This window comes from Tyto alba, unplaced genomic scaffold, assembly GCF_018691265.1.
Source record: "Tyto alba isolate M040663 unplaced genomic scaffold, T.alba_DEE_v4.0 Super-Scaffold_38, whole genome shotgun sequence".
Classification (NCBI taxonomy): Eukaryota; Metazoa; Chordata; class Aves; order Strigiformes; family Tytonidae; genus Tyto; species Tyto alba.
Genome location: NW_024881313.1, coordinates 14647782 through 14675041, shown reverse-complemented (window position 1 = coordinate 14675041; position 27260 = coordinate 14647782). Strand labels below are relative to the sequence as shown.

Below are 27260 nucleotides of genomic sequence, written 5' to 3'. Positions count from 1 at the left end.
GATGCGTGGCAGCAGCTCATGCTAGCCATGTGTGGGTTTGCACCTTCGTAGACTGCTGTCAACACAGGGACAGGACTGGCAAAGACAGAAAGAAAAGGGAGGGAGGGAAGATGGAGTATTCAGTGGGTGTTAGGGTTGCGAGGGCAGAGGTCTGAATTTAGCTGAAGGGTGGGCAGGGCAAGAAGAGCCTGTGGACCCACGCAGCTGCCTGTGCTTGCACCTGAGTTAATTCATATATAAGCCACCTGTGGTGTGTGATATCCTCTACTCTGTAATATGGCTGTACAGCTCCCTTCAACCCAGCATTTCTCCTTCCTGGGCGCAGTGCTTGTGGCCCCAGAGCAAACTAGGGGAAATCCTGCTGCTCAGGGTATTATACAGAAGACCAGACTAGATCAACGTGATGTTCCCTTGGGGCTTTAAATCAGGGTACCTGTGAGAAACTGTGTGGTGGGAGGCTCTTGTGGAGGCCTGACTGACGGCTAGAAGAATGAAATCAGGACCAATATGCTAAATGCTGTCCTGGGGAAGAGTGAGCTACCTCCCACAGGAAGAGTGCCTTGGGATTTTGAAAATTTTTTGGAAATGCACTAGTTAAAAGGCATCTGCAGGCAGAGAATCACATCCCGTTGCAGTCAACAGATCAGCAATGGTAACTATGAAAGGAAATGTGACTGCTTCTCTGGCTGAGAAACAGCACCCTGGACTAGTGTCTTTTAATGTAAGTGTGTGTCAGGAGTAGAGGGTAACCATGTGGTTAATGAAGTTTAATGTGTATAAGGCCCATGGAGATAACTCTTATTTTGGTGTTATTGCTAATGTGTCTGTCCTCGCTTTCATAAAAAGAGTGTGGTGATATCTAAGAGTGGCATTTCGGTGCCTGAAATGCTCCTCATATAAATAGAACAAGCAGATCAGCATGACTGAGTGATAAAATTACCTTCTGGTCTTCAGGAACTTCAGCATGCAACTGCGCTATAGGGACCTCGGTGAACCCCTCTTCACAGCACAAATAAATACCTTTGGAAATGGATCTGGAGGAGACATACAAAGAGGGAGAGAATACAGAGGGGAAAATTACTCGAGCTGCAGCTGCAAAGTTGGTGAAAAAGGCTTTTCTCGAAGCCCTGAAGTCCAATGACTTTGAAGCACTGGAAGAGCTCTTGAGCCAAAAGAAAATAGACGTGGACACGGTGTTTGAAGTGGAAGATGAAAACCTGCTTCTGGCATCCTACAAACAAGGTAAATGTGGCAGCATTCACCATCCAGGAAGTAGATGGGTTTGAGTGATTTTTCAAGGAACTGTGGCCTTTTATTTCTTCTGAAGCTGCAGCATAAGCTGATTCATAGGCAGTAACATCTCAGTAGGTTCATAGGCAGTAGGTCACTGCTGTAGAGGAGCTTATCAGCTATACCCACCGGGCTTGGTGGAGGGCAGGCCGGAGACCAGTCTGAGCCTCCGTGCTGCCAAGGTGGCTGCTACAGCTTCAGGGGAGTCCAGAAAGAGGAGTCCTTTGCCATTTCCTCGCAGAGAACTCGAGTGCAAAGCCCAGAATAGACATGTGCAGGCTAAGTGTGGTATATGCCTTAATTGCACGTACACAGTCATGTATCCAAACCATTTAGAAACATAAAATATTCAATGTCTTCCATTTTAAATTTACAGTAGTAGTAGAGAGAATTCTCTCTAGCTCTCCTCAGGAGAGCTGAGGAAATCCTGTGGATCTTGGATGTTGCTGGATGGGAGGAGATTTATTTTTCAAACTGACAGAAAGTGAGGACGTGCTAGTTTATCAAAACAGAAAAATCATCTGGAAAAACACAACCAGGAAAGACATCTGTTTTGGAGCGTAGAAAATCCAAACCAGTTCTCAGCCAAACACCGGTTGAGTTTCCAAAAATTTACAACTTAAAACAATAAACCAAGTTTGTTCTCTGCTAAAATCAACATACTTCATGACCTACTTTTTAACAGACTCTTTATGTATATCTAGAAAGCAGTAATGATCAGCCTCTGCCAGAAGTTAATCATATGTGGAGATAAACACCTCCAGCTCAAGCAGCACAGCAAATGCACTTTCTTTTCTGTGGCATAAAGAAGGGACAACATCCCAGCTCTTCTCCTTTTTTTCTGTTTACCTCTTATTTAATGATTAGCTCCTGTTCTTCTGATTTCATTAGGGTGAGGGTGATGCAGTCATGACATACTTCCCTTGGGGATAGTGTCTGAACTAAGCCAAACACTGATTAATGTATATTAAAATACATTTTCTTCTGTTCTCAGCAGGCTGAGATGCATTTTGGCTGTGGTTTGAGACTACAGGATTAATGCATATAATTTTAACTGTAGATCATTTGACTGCAAGCATTAATCTATCTCTTTGGAGAAGTCTCTCCTTGCTCCAAAAAAGCAAAGGTAAATGCACCCTACAGCTGAAATCACAGCAGTATATTCACTTTGTCTGAAAGGCAGGAGGCACTCTATCAACTCTCATGTAAATTTTACTTTTATTCTGAATCCCAGATAACTAAGGTATGTGACGGGGATTTCCTTGAGGAGGGAGAGGGGAGAAAAATTAAGCCCCACCATCACACTACTCAGACAGCCAGAGTTTTGCCATAGCCCCAAGCAATGAGGTGGAAAAGGGATGCCATGGGTGTCAGAGTGGCTTTGCTTCCTCTCTTCCAAAGAGGCTGAGAGCTCCCAAGGACACTGACCTTGCATGCGCCACGGCTTTTTTGTGTTTCTAACCAAAAAAACAGGCAAGCTGAAGGAGGCCTCCTATGGAGCCCACATCTGCTTCCTGCTCAGTTCTAGTCCCTGTCCCTCAGGGCTCAGAGATGTCTGCAGGTTTGGGCAGAGGATGGGAGATGCTCCCTTGGGATGTCTGAGCACAGCTCCCATGCAGCAGCACAGGCAAAGGAAATAAACAGTGGTCTCAGGCAGGAATATTGTGCCTATACAAGGTGATAACGTGGCTTTTAAGGATCACTTTCCTGCTGTTACATATCATACATGGCTCACATCTGGCCATAAATGTGAGGCCCAGCTCCCTGTGGGATAAGCCGGCAGTGCTCCACAGTTCACTAGTAACAGGGGGAATTTGGATAGGGGGTGATCTAAGAAACTTGCTCTGCTGTATGCATAGACTCAGGGATATAGCCCACTGACTTTGTGCCTAGTTTGGGGGCGTATGATGAAAAGATTGTCTTACCACAGTTGCCAGCGTAACCAGCATAGTCAGCAGGTTGAGAGAGGGTTGAGCCTGTCACACTCAGGTGACTCAGGGCTGCCTGCTGTTGCCATTCGCGGGGGGGGTTCCCTGGCCACTGCGCTTGCTAGTCCCCAAAATTTAGTCCTAGAGTGGATGTTGTAGTGTGTAGACAGTTTCTCACCCCTGACATTTCACATGCTGTTAGTAATAAATTCTTATATTGGTCAGGAGGAAGTCACTGCAGCCATGCCAGAGCAGGAGGTGCAGCTGCTGCCATGACTGTCCATTTATATCTGTAACCTTTCAGTGGAAATCTAGCATTTTTCAGGGACATACAAAAACTGCATTACTGGCATCTATCTCAGAATGTACTTGCAATTTAACTTGGAGGGAAGAAAAACTTTAATCCAAGTTTCTCCCTGTCACCAGCACTTTGTTTCTATCTACCTTTTGCCTTCCTCTCCATCTTCTTTCTAATAAAACACGCATGAATACTGTAAAAACTGTATCTATATGACATTAAAGTTGAAAACCTATGTACAGATAGGGATTCAAAAATGAAGGTCTAAACTAATTTGACCTCATTCTATACCTTTAGTATTTTTTTCTGTGTCTTTTACATGATAACAGTTTTCAACCAGGCATTCGTCTAAGGAGAAATAGATAAACCAAACCCAGAAAAAAATTATAGGCACATTCTAGCCAATATGCAGCTGCTGAAACTTAAAAAAAAAAAAAAAAAAAAAAAAAAAAAAAAAAAAACAAAACAGAGAAAAGAAGTTTTAGACATCTCCTGCCCTTCTGCACATTACTATTTTGGTCTACTTTTTTTTAAACAAGTGCTTATAGTAATCACTTCTGAGACTGTCTCTGTGCAGTCATTAAGCATGTAGTGCTATTTTGGGAACAAATATTTAAGTGTTGTTTGGTCTTACACCTGTTTGTAAGTACAAAACTCAGAAAAGATCATTGTGAAATTTTCAGAAAAAATCCAAACATTTTGGACCCAAATTTCATGCTAAAGTGTCACTGCTTCTGTTTGGCTCTTCAACATAATTTACATCAGTGTTCCAACTCCTCACTCCATGCTCCTCTAGGGCAGCAGTTGGCAGGAGGTCTGTGATACAGCTGCAGCCACCTTGCCAGGGGTCATCTGCGTGCAGCACATCATGGGAGGTCTGAATCCAGCTCCTGACACACAAGATCCTGCCATTTCCCACGCAGAAAGAGTAGGATGAGCTATCTGTTGAGTCACTGGCCTAAGTAAATGCTGACTTCTCATGCCAATGCCACCTTTGTTCAGCTATTGGCAGGCTGAAGATCCCATTTCCCCCATATATTTTAACTGGTGGCATTTCAAATGCTCTAAGCATTTTTGGGTTTTTTATTTAGTCTACACAGGTCACAATAAAAACAAAAGTTGCCTTCAGAATATATCTACATGGGAATTATCTCTTCAACAGGCAGGCTATTCAGCACACATAATAAAAGTGCTTAATGAAAATGAAGTTATGCTTGATCAACTTCATGTGCACTAAGCTGTAGCTGGTGAAATTACAGTAAATAAAAGCAAAACTCCAACATTTCCTTCCCCTTCAATTATTCTCAGTAGGTGCATAGTCCAAAGAAAAGTCTTTTCCAAGAATGGTAACACATTTTCACTTTGTACAGGGTATTGGCTGCCTAGCTACAAATTAAAAATATCCTGGGCAACTGGACTTCATCTAGCTGTCATGTATGGACATCTGGAGAGTCTTTTGGTCCTCCTCAATCACAAAGCCACAATCAACTGCCGGCCCAACGGAAAAGCTGCAATCCACGTAGCGTGTGAAATGGCAAATGTTGAGTGTCTCAAGATCCTTTGCAACCATGGAGCTAAGCTGAACTGCTTTTCAATGAGCGGGCAGGCGCCCTTGCACTTCTGTACGACTCGAACCTCCATGCCTTGTGCCCAGCAGCTGGTTTCAAGAGGTAAGGTAAAGATCTGAAGCATCTCCCATGGCATGCCCAGAGATGGTGAGCATGGTCTGTGGTTTCTCTTTGAAGACAATTTGTCAAAGTACATGTATATCTATCCCTTCCGTTCACAGCTGACCCATGTCTTCATCTGGGGCTCCTTATCCCCATCTCTTTGGCCAGAGGAAGTTTCACCCGTTCTCATTCCTCACCCCATCTGCCCTTCCCTCTCTCCGGCCACTGGCCCTTACTCCAGGATAGTTTCCCATTTCAGTGCTTCCAGCCACTGCCCAGTCGGCCACTCTAAATCAGGGAGTTTCTATTTCTCTATTTTTTCTCCTGTCTTCATCTAGGTTACTGTTGAGATGTTGTCACATGAAAGTGCACCCCTCTACTCTTCTTTCTTGTTCAGGTTTCCTTGATCTCAGCAAAATTCTTCCAACCACTTGTTTTTTGAGACCTGGCCTTGAAAAAACAGATGCAGTTTTTAATACTGTCTCTTCAGCAGCAGCCAAACTCCTGCATCTATGTAGCGAATGGGAAAAAAAAAAAAAAAAAAGCTATTATGTAAGATTTTTGTTTTCCCAAAGTAAGATACATTAAGCTGCTGGTCATCTATAGCAAAGGAAGCTATGAATAAAGATAATATATATTGGTGTCACACACTATTTTGTTAATACAAGGATGCTGACTCAGGACACAGTAAAAGTCAGACATAAAAGGTACAGCAGCCTCAGATAGCTCAAGTCTTCAGTTACAAACAGATAGATTCCCCTATTTATCACATTGTGCCATGGCAAATACAAATGCTTTTGTTTCGGGTTTTTTTTTGGGGTTTTTTGTTTTTTTTTTTTTTTTTTTTTTCTATTTGTGTTGTTATTGAAGGTTTTTCCTGAGATGCAGAGCCCAAATATGCTTTGTGGGCAAGGCAATCTGCAGTCCCAAATGAATAACCACATCACTTTTCTTCCGCTGGAAAGATGCATACTATTTTGTTTGGTAGGATGGAAAATAAATGCTGCCAGTTGTATCCTGCCCAAAGCAAACAGTCCTGACAGCGGGAGTTGAATTTGCTACCATGGAAAAGCTTAAAAGTCAAATGTACTCTTATAAAATGTAGCATAGGATAAATGCAAATGAAAGGATGTATTCTGTAGGCTTTCCCCACCCACCCATCAGCAACACAATAATAATACTTTACAAGTCACCCTTCATCCCAAAGCACTCAGTAAACTCGAATCTCCCTATGAGCTAAATGCCGAGACTCCGGACAAAATGGGAAAACTCTGGAGCGAAACACGGCAGGTGTGCACATCCACACAGCAACACCACCCGACAGCCAAAACCAGGTTTTCAGTTAACGTCCCTGCACCAAAGCTCCCAAGACACATCTCCCACCCTGCCATCTCCTCTCAGTGGTGTCATGCAGCGTCAGTTCAGGTGAAAGCAGTTTAACCACTTCTGGTTCGGGCAACTCGCCAACCAAGCAAAACTGATCCCATGGGCGTTTGCTACCTCCAAACTCTGAACGCTGATGCTCTTCTGGCTATCTAACGTGACTAACACTCAACAGGGCTTAACAGCACTAGCCACTCAGGTTTTCTGGCCCAGAAGCAATTTCTGACTCCTCTTCCTCCCTCCCCACCCTTCCACCTCAGTCTTTGTGTAAGTTTGGCCGTGTAAGTGTTTTTGCGTGCCCGGAGAGGCGTGCACTTGCTCTTGCACGAGTACTTTACTGACAGTTTGCCAAGGCCCCAGGTTCGAGGAGCCCTTGTCCCCCCCCAGGCGCTTGCCGGCACCTCGGGCACCCCCCCGGGAGCAGCCCCCGCCTCGCTGCTCAGCAGATGGAGCTCTTGCTCCAGCTCTCCAGCGGCGACAGCTCGGCACAAAGGCAGCAGGGCTACCAGCCCCCTTCGCAGCTGCAAACCAGGATCCGGGCCCCCAGCTGCGGGCTTCGGCAACGGATTTTTTTATATCGCCTATGGATCTATCAGAAAATGTCCTTTCTTCTAGGCTTGCGGTTAATGAGGTGCTGCGGGAAGCGTTCTCAGGGTATAGAGCTGAGCAGAGCTATTCTCCGGAGTAAGAGTAAAGCTCTCCTTTTCCCTTCAGTTCTTGACTGAAGGAGAAAAATAATTCAGTTCTTGACTGAAGGAGAAAATTTATAGGAGAAAAGCAGTTTACACAGAGATTTGGACCTGCGTGTAGCTCCAAAATAAAGTGTTCAGATAAGGACTTCTTCCAGCTCGGGGCCAAGATATCACATCTGAAGCTGAATCCGAGAACCCAAAGTTTCTAAGGATTTCCTGGAGGCTTAAGAAACACAGAATCCACATTCCTAGCTATTTGCATTTCCATGTGTGTCAGTCACGCTGGTTGCCCACCCTCACCTTCTTCTTGGGTAGCAGGGCTCAAGCAGAGAGCTGACCAAACTAGGATTTCACTGCCTTAATTTTTACCCATCATCTTTCTTTTGCAGGAGCAAACGTGAACATAAAAACAAACAACCAAGATGAGGAGACTCCTCTTCACACCGTTGCGCGTTTGGGTATCCCTGAACTCGTGGCCTTTTACGTGGAACAAGGAGCACACGTTGATGCTCTCAATGCCTACATGGAGACTCCACTGGCCTGTGCAGCTTACTGGGCCCTGCACTATAAGGATCAGATATACAGCCCGGATCACCACCTCATCTGTCGGATGCTTTTAGACTATAAAGCTGAAGTGAATGCTCGTGATGAGGATTTCAAATCACCGCTCCACAAAGCTGCCTGGAACTGTGATCACGTCCTGCTGCACATGCTGCTGGAGGCAGGAGCAGAAGCAAACATCATGGATGTCAATGGCTGTGCACCCCTACAGTATATCATAAAAGTGACATCTGTGCGGCCAGCTGCCCAGCCTGACATCTGCTACCAGCTGCTACTGAATCATGGAGCAGCTAGGATATTTCCTCTGCAATTCCACAAGGTTAAGGATGATTTTGTACAGTAGGGATATGGAGATGGTGATGTCTTGAACAGGAATGGGATGAGACATCCAAACTTCAGAGTTTGTTGATATCTGGATTTTCTGGAGTCCTGTAATCTGTGGGCCCAGAACCCTGTGAGCCAAACTGTTGTAAGAGTGGTATCATTTAACTGAAGTGAAATTACAGTTGCTAATGCCAGGAAACAGACCTAGATCCCATTTTTGTTCTTAACCAACCCAAAACCCCAAACTCTAAATGCTGGTTCAAGCCTAATTTTTCAGAGTTGATTCACTTTCTCATTTCAAAAAATCTACATGCCTTGGTCAAACCCGGCTCCATACAGACTTAACTGGGTTATACGAAATGCATATTTCATGGCCTTTACCAAAGATTGGCGATCAGATGAGTTGATTTAGTTTGTCACTCTGACCTTTAAAAATCTATTCAAAATTAAATGGACCTCAATAAAGTTCTGGCTCATTCACAGGAAATGTAAGAAATTAAGGGGAAATGCTGGGCCTGAACTCATAATTAATGAAAAAAAAAAAAAATTAAAAATTGCATGATCCCTCCTACTGAATTTATAAACATCCACAAAGCCCAGGACACTGACAGAAGTAGCTGACAGTCTTATTATATCAGACAACTAAGAAAGCTTGCTGTAGTCAAGTCTTATTCTAAACAATATTTTGCAGCTCTTCTACTGTATATGTAACGTTTTAACAAGCCGAGCAACCAGAAGCCTTTGAATAAAATGCCAAGATTTTGGCTGTGCCCTCTTGAGCCCTGGATGAGCTGGCCCTGACTGTAACAGAACAACCCTTAGTCTCCTAGGGTGTGTTTGGGAGCCAGGTCTGGGGTCTCCTCTTGCTGCCTCCACCTTTGCATGGAGCAGGTCTCCCTTCCAAACCATCATTTGCCATCTGTAAGATATGTAGGATATATCCCAGAGGGATGTTCTGCAGTTTTGTTTGTGAAAGCCTGGTGGCCATGTGGGACAAATTTGTGCATCGTACAGTGCGATTGTAAAGTGTTATTCCCTGAGTGTGAATGACAATTGACTTTGTCTTTTTCCCTACTGAGCTAAAGTTACTGGGAAGAGCAGCAGCTTCGGGGGCCTTTTGTGGCCTGGAAGCCTTACTTCTGAGCTGTGTTATCGCCCAGGCTTCTTTTAAATTTTTCTGTAACAATGTGGTTTGGATTCATAGGATGGGATTTTTTCTGTTCCTGTGCTGCATGATCTGGAGCAAGGACTTTGCCTGGTGTCAAGTCACTCAACCCAACTGTGAACAGGTTATCTCCAGATTTGGGTGATAAAGCCCACCCTGTCAGCAAGCTACACTGCTCTGGAGATCTAAGCCAGTACTTCTGTGTGGTGGCAAACTGGGGTGTGCACAGCTCCACTGGGGGCTAGCCTGGGTTTCTTGCTGTACTTGTACCAAGTAGTGTAGGCAGAGCTTGTGACTTTTGCATCTCCAACCTTATCCTCTTGTAATTCTAGGGCTGCTGTTGTAATTCTATGTGTCCGTCTCAGCGTGCCATTGCACAGTGCCAAGCACCCAGGTTAGCCCCAGCTTCTTGGTGGTGCTTATGGTCTCTATGCATCCTGCCTGCAGGTGCTACAAGCCTGTCATTCCCACCCCAGAGCTGTGGAGGTTGTCGTCAATACCTACGAACACATCAAATCAACATCTAAGTGGAAAGCAGCCATACCTGATGATGTCTTCGAGGTAAGGTCTTAGTGAGTTTTAACCAACTAAAATCCAAGCTCATTATTTGCCTTCTCCATATCCAGCCTCAGAAAAGTGCGAATGCTTTTGTAAGAGAACCTCTCAGAGAATTTGGGACTTCCCCATTTAATATCATTTACTTGACAAAAGCATATCACTCACTGACAGGAGACATATTTTTGAGAAATTTTCATTGCAACATAATCTTTTGGACCTCCCCCTGTCAGGGGAGTTGCAGCAGCTCAGCTGTTCCTGCACTTAGTAAGTCCAAAGATTCCGGCTGGGACTGGTGTTTCTTCAGATCTGTCAATGTGTATATTTATATATTTTTTAATTCAGCAAATGTTTTAAAAGTACCATGTTACATGGGTATGACTATGTATCTTTAGGTTCTGTTGCATGGGTTGGATTTCTGTGAGCAGGACTGCTTAGATGCAAATACAAGGGAGAATATAATGAAAAATAAGAGATAAAAGAGGAAAAGATGTTGTCAAAAGGCAAATCTGTGGGACAAACTGTGTGCCTTGATATAATTATTCCTTTAATTCAGAAAACCTCATAGTCCCAATATTCCAGTTTAAACCTAGCTTTATATTAATACTTAGCTTTTTCAAAATTTTCAAATCGGTGCTGAAGTGCACCAATATCTGCTCTACATGATCAGTGATGTTTAGGGAACTCCATCTGTACTATAATGCAGAGTTTTATAGCCAGAGGAATTGTGAGACTTACTTTGGGTCAGATTTGTTCAGAAAACATTAAAAGAAATCATTCTGGGCAAACACAAAATTAAAAGTCAAAGGTCTTTTTTCACCCAACAACAACAATAACAGTATTTGTTCCTCAAATAAAAATTTTTATCTGAAAATTTGGAACATTCTTATTTGGAAAAATCTACAGTTGCTCTATTTCTTTGTTGAGATTTTAATTTTTGTTGTCAAAGCTATTTGCTGAATCTGACATGAAATTGAAGAAAATTTTCTGTTGACACAAATCCTTATTTTTCCATACATAAAGTGTAACTGAATATATGTGTAACCAGATCTGTCAAGTGGCAAGATTATAAAATAAGGTCAAGTCACACATAGTTGCACATATTTACCATTTGCTTCTTTTATTTCAACATAGTTTGTAGTCATCTGCACTTTTCTTCTCGTGGGGATGCCATTTTATTTATTTTAAAAGGCCACTGGGGCGATGAGTAAGACCAAAGGTACTTTGCCATTTGCAGCCCCAGCGAACTCATCGGTAACGCCGGCATCATGCTGCCGCGCTGCCCCGCGGTGAGGGTTAGAGGATTAACTCGTCCATGTGCACTGACCCTGAGCTGGCTGGAGCGTCTCTTCAGATCAGGGCTAACACCACAGAGGAACCTCCACCTCAAACCGATGGATATAAGACATACCAAACCTAAAGATTTTGTCATGGTCTTTACCTTATACACTAAATATTTGAGGCAAGCAAAAGAATTTTGTGCAGGCATTTGGCAAACCCAAGTCCCCGGGTGCTTGGTGTGCCTCTAAGGGACAGGATGGCTGACTGAGCTTTTTGCCTTGTTCTGCCAAGGACTGTGTGTGAGCAGGGGAAAGGGAGGGAAGGAAAACAGCCTTATGGCCCTATAACACGCTTGTGTTTTCTTACAGCGGCACCAGGATTTCTATGACTCTTTGTTCACTGTGTGCAGCAACTCACCACGGTCACTCATGCATTTATGCAGATGTGCTATTCGGGCAATACTGTCAGAAAGGTGCCACCGAGGAGTCCCCTTGCTCTCCATCCCCCTGTCCATGAAGAAGTACTTGCTGCTGGAACCAGAAGGAATCATCTACTGAGCCGCAGCTGAGCAGGCACCGGCATCTCCCTTCTCCGCGGGGTGCTGGAGGTCCAGGCACAGCCATGACACGGCCCTTTGCTTTTGTACCATCACAGACCAGCCTGAAGCTGGGCTGGGATTTACAGGCTCTCCTCCGAGCCACTGTCTTTCCCTGCACTGAGGAATTGCAGCTGCAGGCTGCGGGTTGCGCTGAGGGAAGCGGAGCTGGAAAGATCCCCTGCTCCAAACAGAGGGACGCATACTTCCATGCTTTGTTTAGCCTAGCTTAAATGGTGCTGCTGCTTCCTTTGGTATTTATTCCACTGCCTGCTAGATAGCATTAGATTCATTCTGAACAACCTTTGATACTGTTTCATTGTAATTTTCTTCAGCTGTCATTTTGGGAGGAAAAGAAAGTATACTGTCAAAAAAATAGTACATTTATTAGAATCACAGAAATGCTTTCCCAGAAAGAAATGAGCAAACTTCTTTGAATCCTGACCATAGACAGGATTTCAGTAGTTTCCATATTTTCCTGTATATTGACTCTTAATTCAATGTTAATTCACTGTTTACTACACCTGTCTGTATCTTATAAAGCTTTGTCATAATAATACCCTTTTTAATTGGAAAATATTTTTCTATTATCAATCGCAGTATGTGAACAGGATTGAAATCTGCAGCACTGAAATTTCTGGACATTTTGATATTCATGCCTAGGTAGCTTTTAGTAGACGCTGTCTCTGTTTCTACTCTCATTGTGACTGATGATAAATTCATATCCTGGTGCTAAGAACTGCAAGTAGAATGGACTTGCTACTGCAGTCTGCACAGCTGTACTTATACCCATCCGTATACCCCTCAGGATGGTGTTGGATGGGATCTGGGAAGAATATAAACCCTTCTCTTTATTGACTATAAAAAGAACCTAGCCTGCTAGGACTATACACCTAATTTTTTGGCAGCTGAGCGCAAGTGAGAGGAATCTTAACTGAAGGGTGTTTCTGAGATGAAGGTGTGTTGGCTGTGCTGTCACAGACCTGCCAGTCCCCCTGATTTGCAGGCCCTGTGGTTTTGGACCCGCCAGCTCTGGTTTCCCTGCTCAGCACAAAACCTTTACTCCTGAGCAAGCTACTGTCTCCAGTCCAGAAGGATGAAATGCAGGGCAGAGGCAGTTCACACACCAAGTATACCACAGCACGGGCAAGTGTGTGATCTGACCTACAGATAAAACCTGTTTTAATTCCCTTCTTTAGTTTGATGCAATCTATCTGGTCGGCTCCACTTTTTTCAGATCCTGACAATTCTGAACTCTTAAAGGGAGGTGAGCCATGCCCACCATTGGGAGCCAGTAACTCCTGACTTCTCTTTGCACCTCTGACTGTGAAGCCGTCCGTCCCATCTTTATTCTCATCTCTTTGCCAGAGAGCCCACAGCACGTTAGGCTCCTCCAGCCGGACAGGAATAGCCAAGCTGTTCTGTGCCTCTGTGTCTCACTAAGTGTCAATAACAGCATTTGAAGAAATGTGCAGATTATTTAGTGTTATAAATCACTTCTCTTTCTTTTCATCTCAGTTTTCATGAATCATAGCTTGTATGCTGTGTTAGGAGAGAATCCAATTCATGGGTCTGTTCATGTTTAGCTAGACAGCAACACAGATTGCTATTTAACAGTTTCCAGTTCCAATGGAGAATTTCAGAGACAACATAGACCATGAGAAAATGCTTTCTCCTATGAATGAAGTTGTAATATAGGTTCCTGTACTTTACTAAACTGATGAAAGATTTCTATAGAGTTGCAGAGATATCTCTATCAGAGACACTGCAGTAGTTTACAGGGGAGAAGGACCAGGATCTGAAGCAGGTTGTCTATAGAAAAATCCGCTTGTGGCAGTTCCAGGTCGGTGGGATCCACTGAATTCTGCACTGAGGAAAACCAGTCAATTTGGAAGGACAAAAAAGCTTAGGTTATCTAAACCCACTGCTTTTCTAGGTGATGTACCTATGTAAATCAGACATGAGGAAGAGCATTTGCAAACTGGTAAAGGCAAGAAAATGTTTGTTGCTTTCTGAACAGTCTGACAATGGGGCAAGCTGGCTACTCCAGAACAGACAGATGGAGGTAGCTGATTTTGTTGGGAATACATGCCCATGCTGGCTGCTTCTGGAAGTGAAATTCTGCATCTGGAAGAGGGAGGTTTAAGGCAGAACAATAGCAGCATTTTCTGACCTGTCGTAGTCAGGACTCTCTTGCTGAGAGAGAAGAAAAAAGGCTGTCACCAGTGCTCCTAAATTCCCTCTGATCCTCCCCCTCTGCAGTGAACACACTTAATTTTTATTCTGTGGGCACCCAGCCTCACTTCCAAGCTTTGTACCAAGCAGGTGCCAGATTATAGCCATTGTGATATCTGACAGGGAGCACAGTGGGATCAGGCTGATTATAGTCATAGGAATTTGCAAGCTGTTAAAAACACAGGAGAACATCCCTATCACAGAAAAAAGACCTGATTGATGCACTTTTATTGCTTCCGTTGCTGGAGTTAGAAAGACCAACAGTAAGCAAACCTTATTATTTGTTACCTTTTAGCACTTCTTTCTTTTTTTTTCCTCTTACTGTACTCTATTCCTACACACTGGATGGAGTTGCTCATATGAGGCATAGGGGGTATCTGATAATAAACTCATAATTTATTAAATTTATGGGATGCACAGTCTTATTATTCTGAGTTAGTGCAGATGCTTTGAAATTTCATACTGCCATACAACTCCCGATCATGTTTTTGTATTTTCAGAGCTGTAACAGATCGGGTGGGTGCAGTTGGAAATAATGAGAGACCAAGCTGTCACCCCTACACTGCAAGTTTGAACCTAGTCATGACCTAAAATGACAGAAAATTGTTTTTGGGTTTGTTTGGTGTCTTCTGTGAAATTAGTTGCTTTTTGCCACTTGGCTTCTTAGAAGAGATGTAGCCATGTTTGAGACATTTTTACTGCATTTCACAGCCTATTATAATATTTAAAACACAGATGGGCACAAAGACTGAATTATCCTTTCCCATGGGCCGTCCTTTCCCACAGCTCCCTTAATGACTACTCAATGGATAGAAATGAGTTAACATTTTTTGGTCCTTGTGATTTTTAAGAGTTGTATGTTCTTAAGTCACATGCATTGTTGACAGAAGAAGTTATCCGCTCTATGACTATAGGGACACTCTGCATGTATTTGTGGGTCAGTGCAGAGCCGTAATTCAGCTCTTCATGGAAATATGGACATCCTCTTTGTAAAGTGCTCTTGCAATAATTTTAAACCTAAACTCTGATGTCTGACTGGATCCATCCTGACTCAAAACTCCAATAATTTATCCACAGAGAGTATTTAGGTGAAACTGGAGTCTATTGGTGTTCAGGACTGTATTTTCCTGCAAAACCTTTAAACGTCAATTCATATTTGGTCAGCCTTTAAATACTAGCACAATGAGCCCAAAACAGCACGGCTGGTCCAGGTCTCCAACACTGTTGCTTGTCCTGCCAGCCTAATGCCACGAAGAGGAGCCAGAGACTGCAAAGCAGCAACTCAGGACGTTTTAAGAGGAAGCAGTAAATGTTGACCAGTTCCTGCTCAGCCTTCAGTCAACATGTATTTAAAACCTTCACCGTTAGTGCTTGAGACAGACTAGCTTCTCAGTGCTGCTGGTGGCAGGAGAGAAAGGATACATTCCCAAATGCCTCCTCCTTTGTGCAGCAGTATGAAGACCATAAGGATTGCACAAGGCTTAGAGATGTGATAAGTAGGTCTGTCCTCAGAGGTGGCTTTGGATAAGTATTGACAACTGTCCGCGTACAGACTGGTTCTAGAGTGTGATACATGTTTTATTAATGAGCTCATTACTGGTACTTTAAGATCACACTCAACAGTCAATGTCACCCACCTCTACTCCAAAACCAAGCTCCCTGATGAGAGTCTATTGCTTGGCTGAATGGCAGCGATACTCAGCCTCAGGACCTTCAGCACAAGGGGATGCTGGTTCCACATCCCTTGCTCCTCTCATAATGAACTGCATTAAGATGAGTTTGCATTATAAAGGGGAAAAGGTTTAAAGCCCAGACCAATATATACAGCCTTGGGGCCACCTGGCATGGGCAGCCAGGATCTTCACGTCTTTCTGCCCTTAGCATTTGAAAAGTCAGCAGAGGAAGGGGATGGGTTGCCTGAACCCCTTTTCATGCTCTTACATGGCATTGTCACTAGGGCTGCATAGAGGATGACGGGGCTGTCTGCATCATCTTGTAAGGTTCTGAGTGAAAACTCCTGACTACATGAAAGCAGAATGGTGTTGAAATGCCCATTTTGAGTCTGGCAGCTCTGCCTAAGTCTGTCTGCACATTGGCACGTGTGTGGATCAGCATGCATGTGTGTGTGTGAGGAGACCTGCAGAGAGATCCCGGTAAAAATCTTTGATCTGGTTTCAGTCAGAGTTTTTTAATCCAAAGCAAGGTATCAGAGCTGAAACCAATAAATTCCTATAAGTGTTTTAGCATCAATGAAATTTTATTTATTCAAAACCACTTACCATCTTGAAAACCCATTTCTCTTCTTTCCATGGGGTAGTACCTTACAGCCTATACACCAGTTTTGACAGAATCAAGTTAACTGCTGTGATCACGAATTTATAAAAATATCCCAGACTGAGCAAGACTGACGGCTATTTTCTTAAAATGTCAGGAAAACCAATATTAGGGGGTAGAGGAAAAGGTCTGGTCTGCCATGAAAGGTGGCAGCTTTACTTTTAGCTGCAAGCACTGCTGGATCAATTAAAATGATCACAGGGGCTCAGTTCATTCATATTTGAGGAATGTCCTTTAAAAACACATTAATGCTTTTGGCATCAGATTTTGCTCATGGGAAAAGTACCTTTAAATTAAACATACAGGAGTTCAGTCTTTAAGATTGGAAGGAAGATTGAAACAGTTTGGGGTGGCCTGTGCTATTATATACCTTTATTAAACTCTGAGAAGCCGAAGAGGCATGCCAGCTTTTCAGTGCTCTGGAAGGTTTGCAGGGATCTTGAAGGGCTGCTGCTGCTTTTCTGAAATGCTACAAGATATAGAAGGGTCGGACACAGCAATATTTCCATTTACTTTCAGGATATGGCAGTAGAATTTCCCTGTACTCCCTAGGGTTTGCTCTTCTACTAAATGACAGCGAAGAACATGCTATTAGCAGAGCTGCAAAAGCCTAGCTAGTGTCTGACACCTTAACCTCCACAAGAATTATATTAAAGTAGTGGAAAGATCTACCACAGTCTCTATTTGTAGAACGGCAGGGACCTCTGGTACAGCAGACGAGCAGGTCAGAAAAGATTGCTATATACAGCAACTGTCAGATAAAATTGGTTGGCTGCTCAGAAATTTGTTTCTCCAAATGCATCTTAAGCTCCGTAAGACACAAAGTGGAAAGGTGATGATGGATATGATGGATTCCAATGACCTGCTTAATTTTAATACACAGTTAACATTTTCTTAGCATGCAGCAGCTGTGTGTTGCCCTTTACCTTCCATAGGCACCCTATGGAGTGCAGCTAAATTACAATTAAGGCGTCTGAAACAAGGACATCTGGGCATGTGATGATTTTAACACCAATGATGAACTGTTCAGTTCTGTTCTTTCAAGCTGGGGCTGGCTAGGGATGCTGGCATCAACCTTTTGCCCAGTGCCAGAATCACACCACATTTTAGCCTTGTAACAGTGCAATTGATATGGCTGCTTAGGCTATTGGTACTGCAATTAGCACCGAGTTAGATTATGTCAATAGTAACTGTCAGTGGGGAGTTGCACTGCTTCAGCATAGCCATAAACTTGCTGGCTATTTGTGGGAGGAAATGGGGTTGATTCCAGATCACTCTGGTTAAGAATAGGGATCTTTACATTTTCCTGATAATCCTACAAAAAAACACTAGTTGGTCAGGGACTAAGAAAAAATAACTGCTAAAATCTGAGGAAAAAGGTGCAGGAATAAAAGAGCAGCAAGACTCGCAGAAAGTGTACTTTATAATAACGCGCTATAAAGGAGAGGACAGAACTGTGTGCTCTATAAATATGCGGGCATTGGTTCACGCAGTTGGAAAACACGGGTATTGCTGAAGGGCAGGGCAGTGCCGGGGCTGACAACAAGCACACAGTGTGCTGGAAAGCGCAGGCAAAGAGGCATCACTGCGGTCAGGGCAAAGCCATTTCATGACAAAAAGTAATACAGGTATTTTAACATTCATGTAGAGCAAAACTGAGCCTAGAGACCTAGTTGCGGTGAAGACCACTGAATAACACCTACCTTGCAAAGTTGAGCCAACCCTTTGGTGAGTCTGTCCTGCTGTTTCCAAGTTCACTGCTGAGGAAAAGGTGCATGGCTGCCCTGAACCCAAGGGCAGGCTGTCTGACTACGTCCCTGCTGAGCACACCTCCTGGTGCCAGCACCTCTGAACTGTACCTTGCTGGAAATCTGGACCCCTGTCCATCATCTGGCTCCATGTGTCCCACAGCCCTGCCCTTCCCTCCACCATAAACCCACAGAATTTCAGTGATTATTTCTTTCCCACCTTATAGCATTTTTTGGTAGCTTTTGTTTGGGGTATTTTTTTTGATCCAGTGCAGGGAGTTTGTCCCAGTTAAAAGTAATCTGAAATGAACTGCACAGGCACCTGCACACACACAGACCAACAAGACAGGAACAAAGTCAAGTTCTTCTCAACGAAAAGAGTTTCAACCAGATGGAAAAAAAAAAAAAAAAAAAAAAAAAAAAAAGAAGTAATACATTTTTATATGTAACATTTGGGTTTTGTATGTCAATATGCTGATAGTGTAATTTGCAGCTGTTGGGTAGATGGAGTACAGTGTGTACTACAGCACTGCCCTGATCTTAAAGGTCTCTAATGCAATCAAGCCTGGTGTGACCTGCAGAATATGCAGCATTCCAGCCTAAAACAGAGACCCAATTGCCTTACTATTTTTGACAGATTAATTTAGAAATAAATTGGAGGTTTTAACACAGGAACTGTTAGTTCTTCACAGTTGTGGTTTTTAGAATAATATTAGCATATTATTTCGTTGTTTTTCTGGATGTGTGCTCCAGCACTAGGGTGCTCAGCTTGGGAGGGTGGGTAGAGTGTCCAGCACAGGCTGCAGTGCCTGGAGCTGGGCTACCTGGGCAGCTGGTTTAGCCTGAGGATACAGAGGGGAGAGCATGGTGTGTCCTCCCCTCCCTGGCTGTGTAGCCTCTGGCACGTGGCATGATGCTTGATCTCCACTGCTGTTCCATCACTGCACCCTCTTTTAGCAAGGGCAGCAGAGCTGCTACCCTGCTCTGCTCCACTGCAGTTCTGCAGGTTTGTGCCACCCTCCACCACGTCTGGATTTCCTAACCAGCAGCAACCCGTTTACCCAGCTAGCTGTAACAAAGTCTTCACTCAAATGCTCCTCACTCATATGGTAAGTGGATGAAACTCACATGCTAGACGGATTTTGGGGGGCGGGCAGTGTGCCTTGGCTCACTCAGCTCCAGCTGAGGCAAGCTATGCTCACACGTTTCCTCTGCCAGCATGATGGGAGGTACCTACCCTGTAATCAGAAATATGGAAGAGGCTCCTTGACCTGCCAGCTTCCCCCAAAATCAAATTCTGCATCCTCCAGTGGTGTAGGAAGTAAAAACCATCAATCTGGACTTCTAATGATACCAGGACCCTCTAGAGATATGAGGTTTATCAGCAAAGCCCCCGTCCATGAAGCCATTTATCACTGTCAGCTTACTTTTGCGCTGCTGGAGCAGTGGTTGCACCCTGCCCTGGCCAAGCCGGTTCAGCCTGGGTGGGTGGAAATGGGCAGATGTGGCAGGGAGCTGTGCAGGGGAGATGTAGGAGCTCAGCTGATCCAAGTGGTGGTGTTGGGAAAGACCTGATAGAGAAAGGGGAGAACTGGCATTCAAATTAGAAGTGATATTGTAGATTTTCACATGGTGAAAACTGATAGTCTCAATAAACTTGGGAGAGCGGTCATGCACATCTGGAGGTAAAGTCCAACAGCAAACTAGAAAAAAACAAATCCAATGTGAAATAAAAAGGTTAAACATTGTTTACTTAACAATGAGAATCAGCATTTTGAGGGCTGTGAACTCTGACTTGTGATATTTGAGTCTGACAATGTTATTTTGAACACAAGACTCTCCATATGGTCACAGTCGACATTTCTCTGTGCTCTTACCCCCAGGCACACCCGAAGGCCTGTCCCTGGCACAAAGGACTCATAAGTCACCAGCACGGGCTGCACCCCCTCCACAGAGAGAGCATCCCACCGCAGTGACTGCAAATTCAGGGCAAACCCAAACATTTCCTTCTGCACTTGTCCTCAGGGGCAGCTGAGGACTCTCAGCAGGACCTTAACAACAGGCAAACAAACAGGCGAACACACAGCCCCATGGCAGGCAGACATACAGCATTAGGAAGCTTCAGACGGAGGCGTCCAAGACACCCTGACCCGGCTGCAGGGAGCCAGGCGCCGGAGGCCTCTGTAACTCATCTCTCCTACTTTTTTTTCCAACTGGTTGAAACTCCACTGGTACCTGGCATGCTGTGCTACAGCTGTCTCGGTGCCCGCTTGAGGGACACCTCACGCAGCACCCACACACCTCTGTTCTTCAGAAGAGTACCCAAGCTACGCAGTTGGTGTTCCCTTAACACCCTTGTCCCTTTTCCATCCTCTCAAGAGCTTTGAGAGAGGGTGCATCCTGCCTGGAGAAGAACAGGAAGGAGGACTCCTTTTTCAGCATACCAGGATACACTATCCACCGTCACCCAGCTGTGCTGTGAGTGTTGGACAGTTTGTTATTAAATGGCACCGAGTCCTGCCCAGTCTCTGGCACCCACTGAAGCGTAGGGAGACCTGCCTTTTCCAACGTGAGGCAGGGAGAGGAGCAGAGAGGCAGCCCTGGCTCCCCTTCATTTTCAGGTGACCGGGCTGCACTGGTGAGATGGCAGGTCAGTGGCTCTGGGCAGGCAGGAGCAAACTGCAGGCAGTGCCTGGAACAGACTCAAATGTGGGTTTGAACTTTGACGCTGCTTCTTCCAGCAGCCTTGAAAGGGAGGGAGAGCGGTGGCATGATCAGCCCAGGTGGTTCTTGCTGACTTGACATATTTTTAAGCTCCCGGTGCAGGAGGCGGGGAACACGCTCTCCCCGTGGGTTCCCTGCCTCTGGCTGGAGAGGCTTCCAGAATAACACCAAGCAGCACCGCTGCTTCCCACAGGCCCCAGCCCCAAGCAGAGCAGGCCATGCTGTATACTTAGCCAGTGTTTGTCCTTGAAAATAAAAAAGAAAAAAGGATGGAAAGCTGTAAGCAGAACAAAAGGGCCAGCAGCTAGCAACTCAACAGCAGCTACACATTTCCTGAAGGGTATTTTTAAGGTTTATAATCATTCGCTCTTTATTTACAGTGCTGTTTTGTGTCCTTTTATCTAGCACTAGCTGTCAGTGTACCCTCTGCTTAAATCAAGCTATTCACATCCAAGTGTCTGGAGCTCCACTGACTATGGGAGGCAAGCTTCTCTTTTTTAGGCTCCCAGCTCCAAACAGCTGGAATAATCTTCCAACTGTATTGAAGCGGGCCCTCACATTGTTCAGGGTTTGGACACTCTTAATCCTTTTTTTAAAAAAGCCTCAGCTGTGTGAAATGAGCACAAGCCGTGGCTGGTCACTGTTGCATGCTATTAAAGACTCCTGTCCTTCTGTCTCCAGACACAGGCAAAGCCCCTTTATCCCAGCCGAGCTCTTGGTGATCAGGGACACAAGGACAAACTGCCCACTTTGCTAAGCAGGGACACTCTTTCACCTCAGAGACAACAGCATCTTTGCACGCAGACTTCCCCAGCATCGACCTGGGCTTTTGGTCTCACCTGGCTTGAACAGAAAGGCTGAGCTGAGCCCCCTCTGGTCTGGGGTGTTTGGAGCTCAAAGTTTTCCAGTATAAGGGTTGCACTGCATTGGAAAAGGGGGGTGGGCTGCAACAAGAGCTTTCATCCAGTTCAGTACCTTTAAAATTGGCCATATGTGCATATACACATTTCTGTACAATGTCTCTTGAATGCCTAATGTATGTTATATACTCCTTTTCCTCCCCCAGGTGTGTCGCTTGATTGTAAATTCCCCCAGCACAACACATGCTATCTTGCAGACAGCATGGCAGGTAACACAGTGAGGCTGCCCTATTGTCTAGCCTTGGATTATGAAGGAGTTAAAAATGAGTTTGCTTATCTTCTACAAACCTTCAGGATTGTATGTGTCTCCTCTATTGGTCAGCAGTTCAAACCATTTTGGCTTTGTTCACAATTCACTCGTGTCAATGGGAAGCTTGTCACAGATTTCAGTGGACATAATGTGAGGTCTAAAGATGAATTATTACTACTCTAATATTTATCATTTACATTGGTTAATATGTTCATCCCACATTATATTACACTTTTTTATTGCTTGAAAAGAAAATAAAGGGTTAGCATATGTTAGAGGCATGTTACAGAGCAGTGAATTACATCAGCAGGTCTCAGACATGCTTATAGACAACCTATTGTTCCATTACCTATATTCTGTATTCCATACCCATACTTTATAAAAATTTGAACAATTGAATAACTGCTTCTGAATCTATTATTTTTAAAAAAAAGCTTTTATAAGTGAAAGCTTAGCATAATGTATACCAATATACTGCTATTCTGCTAGAATTTTTTACATTTAAAAAAACTCAACAAACCTTCCAGTGTTAATATACTTTAAAGAAATGGTGAAGAGCATTTATTTCAGCCTTTCATTGTCAACAGCTTTGCTGGAATCTTCTTTCTGTTCTTATGAAATGAAACAATGCCCCTCTGAAAGAGTGTGCTGCTCAGGATAGACCTTCTCCCCCCAAACTCTCATTTCCTATAGCAGTGGGTGTGTTCATACCTGGGAAGAAACCAGATGATCTGCAGTTCTCTGCTCTGTTGGGCTGCAATAGTGCAGATTTAAAGTCAAGACACATCTTCTCCCTTAACATCAATACTCACAGGTGGAGAATATCATTCTGCTGCAGAGCAAAGCAGAAGGCAAGGACAAGTCTTTGGAGAAGAATGAAAACATCTCTTTCAGTCAGCTCTGAATACTTATCTCTGTAATGTAATTTCCAAGCTCTGCCTGCATCAATTTATGGCACTCCAGTGAATAGTTTTGCCATTTTTCCAGCTGTTCTGACATGGATGTTGTCATTCAAAAAGACAGAAGCTTGGGAATATGCAGAAGGTGCTATGCTGGTTTTGTTTTGTTTTGTTTTGTTTTGTTTTCTCAAGTGAACATCTCAACTAGCGGCCTTGGAAAATCATAAGTTTTTGGAAGTGTGGCATGCCTCTGAAGCACTGTTCCCATCCTTCAGCTACAGAAGATACACTGAGTGTGCACAGCCTGGCACCAGCAGCAGGAGTAGGAAGAAAAGAGGGAACAGGAGGGCAAGGCCATGGCAGCAAAGCACATGAAGGGATTTGGGCTAGCAGAGGCTTCTGGGCATCTCCACAAATTACATGGATAATCAAAACTTAAGAGTGTCCCTGAAAAATTGAAAATGAAGCATGAAAATGAAGCATTCTTCATTGTGTATTTACATAAAACCTGAGGCAAAGCTGAATAGAAGCAAGGGAAAGTTGTCCAGTGAGTTCAGAGGGTTTTATAACAGGTCCTAACTAAGCACAAACAAGTGCTTATGTGTCAACACAAATGAAGTTTTATGCCTGAGCAAACAGCTTCCTACGGTCTGTAAAGCAATGACACGTACCTGTTAATACCCAGAGTGGTATAAAGCCTCTGATCCACCCCTGCATGAAGGTTGAACTCCTCCAGTAATACACTATGTAAGCAGGGGAGTGACTCTGGGTCACCAATACCCTTTGCAATACATGTTACTAACTGTGCTGCATGCCACAGTGGTTGGAGGAAAGGACAAGTATCCTTGCCAAGTATTCCACCCTATTTCCCAGTTAATTTGTTAAAAATCAACCAGGAGTGCTGTGAACGGTAAAGCTGCTAGGAAGAGAAAACTGCTCTGAAGAATAAACACAGAGAAAAGAGCTCTCAATGAATCTAATTTCTTGGTATGCCTCGTGGTATTTAACAATCAGCATCTGTTACAGTTAGTTCCTGATTTTCTGTAAAAGGTCTGCCCAGTAACTGGTATTTGTGTGTCCCGGGCAGAGTAAGCGTGGCTCAGAGCTCCGAGGCAGCGCTGCTGCACTGTGGGGTGCAGAGCCCCAAGCGATGAGCTTCACGCTGTCTCCTGCGGTCGTGTGGCACCATGGCCAGCCCCAAATCCAGACAGACCTGCCATGCTGGGAAACTCAGGCAGTGGTGTCAAGCTGCGCAGAGGCAGCCCCAGGCTGACACAGCTTGTGCCAGCAGCCAGCAGGATTCCTCTGCAATGATCCCACTGGCATTTGCTGCGGGATAAATATTGTCTGGGATTTTCCGTTATCTACTCCCTCTGGCCAGGAATGACATAGCAGTGACGTTGTCTTGAGCTCTGTATTTCCAGCCTCCCACAGCCACCCAGAATTAGTAAGGGGACTTGAGTCATTTACGTAAACATAAACATTCACTGGTACTTGAGAAAGCCAAGAGGATCCATACAAGGTATTTGCATGGGACGGGAAGACATGAAAAGGACCCGTGTAAGATCTCCAGTCTTGTGGACTGACAGATGAGAGACAGGCAGAGTACTCCAGGGTTCCTCATACAGCACCAGGTGTCTATTTTTAGGTAACTGAATTAGCTGGAAGCCAGCTCACAGCTGAAGCCATCTAAACACAGGTGCCAACATGTGCCCCAGGTGTCTAGGGTCCCATTACAGTCAGTTGAATTCTGCCACTGGAGACAGGAGAGCTATGCAGCTGGCCAGAAATAGGTGTCTGCATTGGGAGGAGCTGGTAGCTATCTGGGGTCCTCTGGATATATCAACTCTGGTCACAAGAGAGGGAGCTTAGATATCCAACTCACGCCTCGGCACATACATACAGACACATACGTAGTGTCATGATAAGGTGTTGTACCTGGTGTGCCAAATCCCATGCCATCACTCTCGGTCTTCAGGCTTAGTCCCATAATGTGGCACAGTACAGAAAGTCCAACGTATAAATAACAATTAAAACAATTATCTTTTTTTACTTGGTTTTCTTATTTGAGCCTTTCAGACAAGGCCTATCTGGATGTATCATATTAACATAACTTAAAGTATGGCCATCCTAAACTAAAAACTCTCTATCACCTTCCAGGAGGATGCTCTGCAGCCCCAAATGATGGGAATGGTGGTCGCTCCTCTTGCTGTGTTTCCCCTATCCCGGGTCTGTCCCAGTTTTCAACTGGACGTGACTCCAGGAAGGCAGTGGGAGGCTCGTTCTTCAGGACTGTCCACCTCACACAGCAGGAAATCAGGTAGGTCCTTTATTTTCTTGCCTCTTCCTGCCGGGAACTGCAAAGCAAGGGAGCGACACAGGAAAATCTGTGCTAATGCTACATGGGCCAATTTGTTGCACTCTGCTTTGGTTTTCTTTCATAGCTTCAGAGGAATTTTGAGGACAGTTAGTGAGGAGCAGCTCCTCATACATATTTTTCTATTTATATAAATATATTACATTATTAAGAGGCCTCAGAATATTCTGAAGGCCTGAGACCGTGTTCCAGCCGCTTGCTGTGCCATCCAACATTCAAGATGGCAGGGAAGAATTCAAACTGCCCATGGGGATTTTATGCCCTTTCCTCCCTGTGAGGTGAGTAGACAGAAGCAGGACTGACTGAGTCTGCCTACCGGGGGGTCCTGCTTTCCCTTTGCTGACTGCAAGGAGGAACAGCATCTGGCCAGGTACTCAGTCATTAATTCTGTCTTGAATGTGCATGCCAGAATAGACAAGCAAAGCCACCTTTGGGCCTGTAATACAGGATTGGGATATAGGCATCTAAAATGGTGTTGTCAACTTTGGGGGAATGCAAACGCAAAGATGTTAACCCAGAAGTGTGTCCCTTCCTCTTCACCATCCTCACCCACCCAAATTAGCTGAGCCAAGGGATCATAAACTGCCATGTTCTATCTTCTGTTTGCCAAAACTGCTCAATAATTTAAGAGCAGACAATTCTCGGAGGTTATAACGTGACCCTCCCAAGTCATCATCACTGCTGTAAGGGGGGGAAAAAAAAAAAAAAAATCTATTTTTTTCAGTTCAGTAGTGTTTCTTATCAAAGGTAGCAAAGCTTGTTTTGTAATAGTGCTCTGGGAAGGACAGTATTGCACACTAAGGGCAAAGTCTGGTGGATTTGAAAGTTTGGTTAAGCGATAGCAAAAATATTGTAATGAACAACTGCTTATCAAGGCTCCAGGGAGATTAATCTGGATATGTGCCCAAGGCACCAGTAAGAAAATCAGCGTACGCATTTTAGCTAACGATCTGGAAAACATAGGGTGCTATGGCGTAGTTTCTGTTGACATCAGAAACCTGACTTCGTAATGTCCTGAACAGGGGGCAAAGAAGGGAAGTGCAACATCTGCTTATCTCCTGTGAAACCAGAACACCTTTTATCCATGAGTAAACTTGTTGATTTCAGTGAACCTCTGACACGCTAGAAGCAAGCCAGTCCTGTACCTCTGGTGCTTTGCTGAATCAGGAGCCAAGTGCGTGGCCTCTGTTACTCACTGGGTTTGTGCAGGGGAAGGAAAAAAAAAAAAAAATCCTCAACATTTCAGCTTCTGGCACCTTCTGGAGTACAGGAGCTTGGCTGGAACTGATGGCCTGGGAGCAGCATGCTGCAGAGAGATGGGGCATTTCTCGCCGGGGCCACGTGCTTGACACGGGCACAGCAAGTCAGGAACATCCCAGCCACATCCACGGCATGCCTGGCTCCCACGTGCAGTGTGTGTGCCTCCCAAGCCTGCTGTGGGTGAGGTACAGAATGCATGTGTATGCATTTCCGCTTCGGAAAACCCAAGGGGAAACGTGCTAGTCTTGTCTCTAGGGACTGCGAGACAGTAAAGGTGGATGGGGAAAAAGAAACCACAACACATGTTTTCAGTGTTGGTTTTCTTTTGCTTTCTGTAGTAAAGTCCCTAGTGTACTTTAGTTCTGGGTTGTTTCTCCCAAAGCACCTGACATACTGATGTATGTCAGAGTGGTACCTTTCTGTAATTGCAAAATGCTTAAAGTTTGCACTATTTGGAGTATCACTGGGAAGGGGAAACTCAGCACACAAGGCTGTCACTTGTAGCTTTACCACCAGACACCCAGAGGCTGGCTGGTTTTCATCTGTCCTCTTTCAGATAAAGTACCTGTGTGCATTTTTACAGTTACTATATCTTCTTAAAATTAAGGGAGATCCAGGACATTCCCAGGTAAACACAAGTCTGCTACAGCACCAGTTGTAGAGGACTGTTTTATCATGGCACGGTCTGTTCTGTCTGATAACAACCATTCTCTTACAAACCAGCTATTAAAAGGCACTAGATTTCTTTGAAGAAAATAAAGATATTAGACA

At 44.4% G+C, this 27260-nt stretch overlaps 1 protein-coding gene across 1 annotated transcript; it reads left to right on the top strand.

The window, feature by feature from the left end:
- Window positions 1–954: 954 nt before the first annotated feature.
- On the top strand, window positions 955–11704 carry ASB4 (ankyrin repeat and SOCS box containing 4). Its single transcript, XM_009976517.2, has 5 exons — window positions 955–1242; window positions 4887–5186; window positions 7651–8141; window positions 9759–9872; window positions 11516–11704. Exons 1-5 carry the CDS (start codon window positions 1029–1031, stop codon window positions 11702–11704), a joined length of 1308 nt encoding a protein of 435 aa, XP_009974819.2. The 5' UTR covers window positions 955–1028.
- Window positions 11705–27260: the final 15556 nt, after the last annotated feature.